The sequence below is a fragment of the Ctenocephalides felis genome, unplaced genomic scaffold, assembly GCF_003426905.1.
Source record: "Ctenocephalides felis isolate EL2017-DRISC unplaced genomic scaffold, ASM342690v1 CF-g0.4_SCAFFOLD_01604, whole genome shotgun sequence".
NCBI lineage: Eukaryota > Metazoa > Arthropoda > Insecta > Siphonaptera > Pulicidae > Ctenocephalides > Ctenocephalides felis.
The window spans coordinates 1634293-1643654 of NW_020537758.1; the positions used below are offsets into that span (position 1 = coordinate 1634293).

A 9362-nucleotide genomic window follows, 5' to 3' on the forward strand; every position below is an offset into this window, starting at 1 on the left:
CTGTAAAAAATCGATTTTATTTTAATAAATAATAATTAAATTAATAATAATGATTTGTAACAGTTTATTTTAATTATTAAAATTATTTGCTTAAGAATAAATAAATAAATAATTCATTAAGTAATATGTATAACTTAACTAAAAACTTTGTGAATATTTTTTAGAATTTTTATTTAGATGTTATCAATAATAATTTTGATTGTTTATGAATTTTTTTAAATATTAAGTTTTTTTAAAAAAAAAATTGTTATATGACTACTAAGATGTTGCCACATCGGTTGTTGAAATGGTTTTTGACTTATTAATAATTAAAAATAAATAAATTAATGATCATTAAAAACTGCAAAAAAAATAATTAAATTAGTTAAAAATTTAATAAGTAAAAAATGTATGAACTTTTTAAAAAATAATTTAGTACGTTTTAATCCTAAATTAATTAATTTTTATTTAATTAAGTGTATAAAAATATTTTGTTATCTAAACTAATAAGTGTTTAAAATAGTTTTAAAAAAATAGCACCAGTAAAAAAAATCCTGAAAATTTTACCCTTTGAAGATTTGATTTGATTTCAAGATGAAACTTTCTGAGAAAAAAAGTTTCTTTTCAAGTCTAGTGCTAAATTTAAGACTTTTATACGAACTGATATTGATGATTTTGGTGGTCAATTATGGTTTTGTGGTTTGGTTTTTGGGACTTTTTTGGTGGACCAAGAAGCAGGATGTTAACGGACAATTGGCCCTGGTAAGTAGACAGTAGACGAAGGAAAAAAATTGATAGAATTGTAGGAAAACAAGGGTTATATATGGTTTGTAGATGATTTGATTCTAGTCTTTTCAATTATTTCATAAGTTAAAATCCAGAAATTATTTTGTTTTTTGGATACTTCTGGTGTATTGGATGTCTTTCTATTGACCAAAAATATGATCATGAATTATTAGACAAATTTGCAAAAATTGGAAAAAAAAATTCTTGCCATCTACATCTATTACTTCTAGTCAATATCCATCTTAAAACCAACAAAAATTTCTGGTTGTTCCAGTTACCAGCCAACCAAATTTCTATTCGAACCATTAGTAAAGACACCTTATGCCAACCTATTATATTTCTGGTAAAATTCTATCCAATAACCAACTTGGTCTAATTATTAGTCAACCAAATTCCAACTTGAAAAAATTAAAAATTAAAAATTTTTAGCCATCTATTTATTTTATTTCTGGACAATTTCCAGGTGACTGGTGGAGCAAATGGTTTCGGTCGAGAAATCAGTTTTCAATTTGCATCTTTAGGATGTGATATTGCAATTGCTGATATTGATAGAAAATCTGCCATGATAACTGTAGAAGATATTAAAAAGCAACATCCTGGTGTCAGGATACAATGGTACCAGGTAAATGGAAAAAGATAGAAATTTTTGGTTGAAACAATAAGGAGGCATATAGTTGTTAAGGAAAGTAGTTAATTAGGTAAAAAAATAGTAAATAAATCCTAAATAAATTTAGGATACGTCCATCTAAATTTGGAGCTATTTTTTAACATTTTTATAATTTTTCATAAAATAATAACTAACAATTAAATTATAATATAAAATTGTTATCAAATTAAATTTAAATCTGTGGCGGTGCTAGACATCGGTGCCATGACATTAAGATAATTTTAGTCGATTTTTTATTCATTTGTTTAATTATTTATTTTGGTAAATAAATTAACCGAACTGGTGACCCTGACATTGTCTAAAAGGATGTATATATAAAGTTTTCTTCATTTGTATAATTGTTTCTTTTGTCACTAAATTGGTGACCCCGACGTGATCTTAGATGATGAACGTGTTTAAAAATTACAGAAAATATTTTGGACAAGTCATGATATAAAAAATTAAGTTACAAGAAATACAACATTTTTTTACCAAAAAATTATTCAAATACAAAGTACAACAATTAAAAAAAATATCACTACTTAAACTACGTTAGTCAAAAAAAATTTCACACTCTTTATTTTAATTCTTTATGACAATTAATTATTGTCATAGCTAATTAATCATTTATCAATTAATTATTAATTTTCCGCCGTTTAATTATAAATTAGCATAAAATTGCAATCAAAACAAATCGTAAAAAATTACAAACATATTTTTTATAATGAGAAATTATGGAATAATTCACAGAACAACCTTCGTTTGAAAATAAACTGTGATTAATAGTTGTGTTTGTTTTATTGTAATTGTTCTATTAATAATAACTAATTATAAGTAAACTAGTGGTGTATGGCATTGTGCCTTAAGGCAAATTGCTGGAATTTTCCGTACCTTAATGAAATATATACACAATACATACATACATACATACATACATACACAAACATTCATTTTTTCTGAGGGGTGCCAAAATGTTCAGAACCCTTCAAAACGTCGAGAAATGCATAAATTTTCAATTTCAATTTTTAGACAATTACAATAACTTACCCTCGAAGTTAATAAATAAATTATTAACATATTATTTATTCAGAGTCAAATTGTGAAAAAAATCTCTAAAAATTTGGTATTTTTTTCTTTTAATTTTTAGACAGATGTCAGCAATCCCGAACAAGTAGATTTGCTGAAAACGAATATTTTAAAGGATTTTGGACGATCAGTGGAAATCCTGATCAATAATGCAGGAGTTATGGAAATGTTTTCCTTTTCCATAGACCAACCATCTATTTTCAAGAAAATTGTAGATGTCAACTTGATGGCACACGTTTTGGTAATAAAAATATTTATACGACTAAAAAATATAAATGTACTATAAACATTTTATTATGCAAGTGTATGTAACAATATATACCAAATTTTTAGGAAATTTTATCTAGTTTTGACTAAAGTATATAAATTGAAAGATCCAGAACAAAATTTTCAAGTTATTTGAAGAAATATAAAAAAATGTCCTGAATCGTTACCTAATATATACAAGTCCACGTTCCAACTATGAATTATGCAAAATTTTGATATCCAAGTGTAAATAACAGTTTTTACTAATATTTTTTTTATTATTATTGTTATTATTTATTTATTTACATATATACATTATTTAGTAAATTTTATCTAGTTTTGACTAAAGTATAGAAATTGAAAGGTCCAGAACAAAGTTTCCGAGTTATTTAAAAAAATCTAAAAAAAATTTTCCTAAATCGATACCTAATATATACAAGTCCACGTTTCAACTATGAATTATGCAAAATTTCAATACATTTTTATCATTATTTCAATAATTTTCATGTTTTTCCAAGACCATAAACGCCTTTCTGCCTCCAATGATCGAAAACCAAAGGGGCTTGATCGTGGCAGTGGCGTCCGAGGCAATTTTCGCCGGAGCCAGATATGGAGCAGCATACTGCAGCAGCAAAGTGGCAGTCAAAACATTAATGGATTCTTTAAAAGACGATTTAAAAATGAGAGGAATAAAAGGAATAAATGTCTGCACGGCTTTGCCTTATTTTATGAAAACCGATGTTGAGATGTTGAACAGATTCAAATTCTTGTAAGTTGGTGAATTATAAAATTCCAGAAAGTTTGGAATAATTTTTGGAACACACAAAGTTGACATATGAGTTTTCATCTTCAGAATTACGAATAGATTTTTTTGAATTTTCAGTGAAATCGGTATGATAGTTTTGTAAAAACAACTTGCTTTAATCAAAAATTCAAATAGTTTGACTTCCTGGTATAAAATTTCAAGTAAACATTTGTTGTGTAACCCAGTTACTAAAAATCGCTCATTTTCGAAATTTTTGATCAATTATTATTTGACCAATTTTTAACGATTTGTTTATTCTTATAAGTTGGTGATAAAAACTGTATTAAATGCTCTATTTTTGAGATTAACCAATTCATTAAGATATGTGTTTTCCTCCTAATAGAATTCCTCCAATTTGTCCAAAATATGCAGCTCGCATATTAGCAAATAATGTTCTACGAAATGTGACCACTTTTACGATTCCTACGACTCATTATTATTGTATGGCACCAATAAGGTAAAAAATGAAAACATAAACAGATAAACAAATATTTTCTACATTTATTTTATATTTTTAGGTTCTTCCCAGAAAAAGTGAGATTCATCCTCCTAAATTGGCTCTTGCCAAGAATTTTGGGGCTGACCAAAGATTGTGATGAATTTTTGCAAAATCAAAAACAAAATCGAAAAAATCAAATGAATGGTAACACAAATGTTACTTTGGATCTTAATAGATATTAAGTAGTAGATAGTTAGTTAGATGAATAAATAAATTGTAATTTATTAATTATTTATAAAGTTGTTTTTTTCTATTCTAGTGTGTAGACTAAATATGATTATTTTGGTCCAAAAGCTTTTCCAAGGAATATCTAAGATTATTGCTTTTAATAATTGATATTATCGTACTAAAAATGTACAATTTTGTCCGTAAATTCAGCTCAGAATAGAGATTTTAGTTAAAAAATCAGCAGTTCCTTACCTTTCAATTTCAAGAACATTATTTTTGATAGTTTTGGAGAAAAATAGTAATAAATTTGAGACATAAGTATTATACAAAAACAGGAATATATTATAGTCCATCGAAGTATGACGTTTTATATTAAAATTGACGTAATCAAAAATTTTGTTCCCACACTAACAATAAGAATTTCTGAAGCCTAAGATTTTGTAGTTTAGTAGAAAATAGTTTTGTTCATAAGAGAGTACCAGGAATGTATAAATGGCCTTAAAATATACCATTTTCATTAAATTCTTTGGGAAATAGGGCTTACAGTCAAAAAGCCAAGTGTAAGTTGTTCCTTACATGACTTAAGGTTTTAGAACCATATATTCTATAGTTTAGAAAAAAAAAATACGAATTGATGACAAATATATAAAACAACAACAAAAACTTTGAAATATGCAATTTTTCTAAAATTCCAATACAATTGCAACTTTTAACTCAAAAATCCATTATTTCTTTACATACTCATGCTCAAGAACCTTATATTTATTAGTTTAGTAGAAAACTAACTGTGATTTTGAAACAAAGGTGCCATTAGATTATAGCAATGAGTTATCGTCCACAAATTACAACATAATTACTTCAAATTTATTTAAAGTTTAATTTTTCCAGGATCAAAACTCCTGGAATACCCTTGAATGTCAAGATTTTTAGTTTAGCACAAAAATAGCGAAAAATTATTAAGAGAGGTGCAAGGAATAAAATAGTATCCAAATGTTTTTTAAGAAACTTTTATCTTAAAGTTGTTTTTGGAAGAGCATTTTTGGTTTTGACCATTTGGTGGTGAAAAGACTCCAGACAGATTTATGATAGAAAAACAAAAAAATACCCAAATATCTATTTAGGGGTTTATACTTTGTCTTAAAGTTTACTAGAAAACTTAGGAAGGGCATTTTTGCTGTTGACCATCTGGTTGTGAAAGAGCACTAAGCAGATTTATGATAAAAAAATGATATTAATTAGAAAAGTGGTAGAAATTTTTGGGTTTTATACCAGATGCCTGTTTGGTAATCTATACATTGTTTTAAAGTTTACTGGAAAAAAATTAGTACACAAGTTATAAGATATATTTATAGAAAAAAGCTCATAAAAATAAAAAAAATAGAAAGTGTATTCACAAATTAAAGTCTGATGCTAGATGGGGACTTATAATCTTTCTTAAAGTTTTTTAATAATCTCTAGAATACAGAGATTTAGTCAAATATTAATATTAATTAAAATAAATAGAAGAAATAAATTGAAGCAACTACAAATTTATGTCCACTATAGTTCAAAGACAAATATAAGTGCAATTTTTGGTAAAAAAAATTCTCGAACATTTTGCATGTCAACTTGTAGAGAAAAAAGTAATTTTAAGATGTACAAAAAATATGCAAAAATACTTTGATATTTTTTGTAATCTGAAGGCAAAAGTCTAATGAAAGATATTAATCATATTACTATGAGTCTAAGACAGAAGTCTAATAAAAGTTACTAACTAGCTGTAAGTGGAATTCTGTCTTAAGGCAATTAGGGCATCGTGCCTTAAGGCAAATTGCTGGAACTTCCCGTACCAAAAATTATTATTTCTTTTTAAACACGATTAACATTTTTGAAAAAAATTTACTTTGAAAAAATGAGATTTTTGAGAAACTATAAATTTGACAAAAAATTACTTTTTATTGAAAAAAAAAATTTTTTTTTAAAAATTTTTTTAAAATTTTTTTTTTTGAAAAAAAAAATTTTTTCTTTATTTTGACATATTGTGGAAGATCTGAACTTCTTTTTCAAAGCAATCGTACTGCTTTAACTGCATAGGGACAAAATATAAAGCGCGTAAGCGCCGCGTCGCTGTCTAACGCATGAGCATTGGTACGGAACCCATAGGAATGTTAACAAAATGTATAATTATTGTTAAAATCTCTATAAAATATCTGATAATTTGATGTGCATATGTCTAATGATCATTTTTACCGCCAAATGGCCCATTTTTTTACTTTTTCCTCTATATCTCCGAAACCGCTAGACCTACCTTCATGAAAATTTTATCGATTCTTCATCTTGTCAATACAAGTGAAATGTTTTTTGAATTATTCAAATCGGACGCTCCGTTCTCTTAAAAGCTGAGGTACCGTTTTTGGCACTTTTTGCCCCATATCTTCGGAACGGCTAGACCTGCCTTTGCCAAAAACTAATCAGCACGTCTCCTTATCAATACGAATCGAATGTTTTTTAAATTATTCAAATCGGTTGATCCGTGTTCCCGAAATCGTCGACGAAAATTTGTATCCGCACATACATACACACACATACATACATACACACACACATACACACACACACACACACACATACATCCATTTTTTCTAAGGTATGCCAAAATGTTCAGAAACCTCTGAAATGTAAAGATATATAAAAATTTTCATTTTTGATTTTTTTGCGATTACTATAACTTACCCTACGGGAAGTTAATAATATTACTATGAGTCTATTTCCTTACCTTCTCTGACTCGTTTTCCCTCGATCTGCGCCCTCAGAATATCCAACCCCGGCACCACAATTGCAGGAAGCGTCCTCGATCTCAGCAGAGGCGGAGGTTGACCACCGCCTGCACCACCTGAACCATCCTTACCACCAACTTTACACTTATTACATCTCTGATAACAACTTTTGCACTTCGCACAAACGATTTGCACCAGACCACCGTTCTGTCTATGACACTTTGAACACCTTCCACTTTTATTATCACTCGACGAAACCTTCTGGCACTTGCTGCAGATGTCGTTGGAGGACAATTTCTGGCACTTGGCGCAGGAGTCGATCCTCAGGCATTTCGGACAGAGTTCTTGTGGATGTGGTGGATCGGGGCGGTTGGGTTTGTGGCATTTGCCGCAGTTGTCGCTAATCGGTTTTTGGCACTTGGAGCAGGTCTCTTGGTGTTTGTTCTGGACGCAGCAGTTCGGGCAGAGGTCGGAGATTGGGCAGTGGCATCGGGAGCAGGCGCTGCTGCCGGCGGCGGCTGCTGCGGGCCACAGGGCGACGCGCTGCAGCTGCTGGGCGAGGGCCTCCGCCTGGAGCAGGGCACTAGAGGAAAATATAAATTGTAATTCAATTAAAAAACAGCAATTTTAGTCATAAAAAATCCAATTTGCTAATTTTATGTTTTTTCGACGTTTCAAACCATTCTGAATCGAATGAGACCAAATTTAAGGAAAACGTATATGTGTCTGTGAGTGTGTTTGTGAAAAACACATATAATGTTGTATATATTTTTTTGATGCAGATGTATAGAGAATTGTTTATAATTTTTAGAAATGTAAAATATTTTATAAGTACTAGAACAAATTTTCGAAACATTTGCTAAAAATTATAACAATGTCAACGATTACGAGGTCTATTAAGGTTAGTTTGGCCATCGATCTGAAGTAAAGGGTATGGGCGTGTTTCCAATATGTTCTACCATATGAAATAAAACAAAATTTTGGATAGCAAATTAAAATTGAATACCCTTTCGAATGATGCTAATTAAAAATTAGTCCAAACAACCGCACTTCCCGAAAACTCCAAACAAAAAATTATTTTCACATTTTCATGCACTTACAAATAATAATTAAACAATATTTGTTATTAATAATATAGTATATACCGATGTAAAAATAGATTGGCGTTATTGGTTTGTCGATATCTTTCACAGTTGCGACACAAAACGACTTTGAAAAAAAGGACCACTTTCACACATTTTCAATGATATCTCGGCCAAATGATGAGCTACGGATTTGAAATTTGGCATATCGGATTTTCTCGAAAATACCTATAAAATGGCATCAAAATTATTTAAATACCAGGGTGGGGCCAATTCTGTATGGAAACACGCCCATACCCTTTCTTGTAACTTTATGCTAAATTTTACTATAAGGATGTACATATTCTTGATGCAAATGTATAGAGAATTGTATAGAGAATGTAAAATATTTTTCAAGTACTAGAACAAATTTTCGAGATATTTCCAAAAAACTATGAAAATGTCCACGATTATGAGGTTTTTTAAGTCTGGCTTAACCATCGAGTTATTAATTGTAGTTGCAATTTTATACAAAATTTTACTATAATGATGTTTATATTTTTTGATGCAGATGTATAGAGAATTGTATATAAAATTTTTAGAAATGTAAAATATTTTATAAGTGCTAGAACACATTTTCGAGATATTTGCAAAAAACTAGAAAAGTGTTCACGATTATGAAGTTTATCAGTTCGGTTTGACCATCGAGTTATTATTTGTAAATTCGTTGCAATTTCATGCAAAATTTTACTATAATGTTGTATATATTTCTTAATGCAGATGTATAGAGAATCTTATATATAAAAATGGATCTCAAAATGTGTTGGTAAGCGCATAACTCAACAACGCCTGGACCAATTTGACCAATTCTTTTTTTAAAATGTTCGTTGAAGTCCAAGGATGGTTGTTACGGCGAGAAAAAACAAATAATTGCCGGGAAAACCCTAAAAACAGCCCTTTTCTTCTTTAATCGAGTAGGCAACGCAATTTGTAAAAAAAACAATGACCTATGTCATGACATTTTGTGTAGTTTTTGATAATCTAATTTTGAATATATTTATATAAACATAGAAATATCTTTTTATTAATCAAGCTATATTGGCAGCCACAAACATTGATGTAAATTAATTAAATTTCAAAATTCAAGAACAAATTACAGGCGAATCAGTTGATTCGGCAACTAACCAAGACGATCCGCCGGAGTTTTTAAATTCGCTGGATTTGCTAGGATTGTCACCTCACAATCTTCAATTAAGGGTTGGATCGGCAATTATAATGTTGCAAAAAATCGACCAACTATGTTCAAAGGATAGTATAAAGCACAAAATGT

At 29.1% G+C, this 9362-nt stretch overlaps 1 protein-coding gene across 1 annotated transcript; it reads left to right on the forward strand.

The window, feature by feature from the left end:
* The first annotated feature begins 573 nt into the window (after nucleotides 1-573).
* LOC113372754 (short-chain dehydrogenase/reductase family 16C member 6-like) lies at nucleotides 574-4229 on the forward strand. Its single transcript, XM_026613098.1, has 6 exons — nucleotides 574-741; nucleotides 1229-1387; nucleotides 2559-2738; nucleotides 3262-3512; nucleotides 3892-4005; nucleotides 4067-4229. The coding sequence occupies exons 1-6, from the start codon at nucleotides 574-576 to the stop codon at nucleotides 4227-4229; spliced, it is 1035 nt and encodes a 344-aa protein (XP_026468883.1).
* Nucleotides 4230-9362: the final 5133 nt, after the last annotated feature.

Excerpts from the sequence above, each read along its gene's own strand:
- LOC113372754 (XM_026613098.1), top strand. The coding sequence starts at position 574 with ATGAAACTTTCTGAGAAAAAAAGTTTCTTTTCAAGTCTAGTGCTAAAT. Across the intron at positions 1,388-2,558 it reads TCAGGATACAATGGTACCAG|ACAGATGTCAGCAATCCCGA; the intron begins GTAAATGGAAAA and ends TTTAATTTTTAG. Across the intron at positions 3,513-3,891 it reads TTGAACAGATTCAAATTCTT|AATTCCTCCAATTTGTCCAA; the intron begins GTAAGTTGGTGA and ends TCCTCCTAATAG.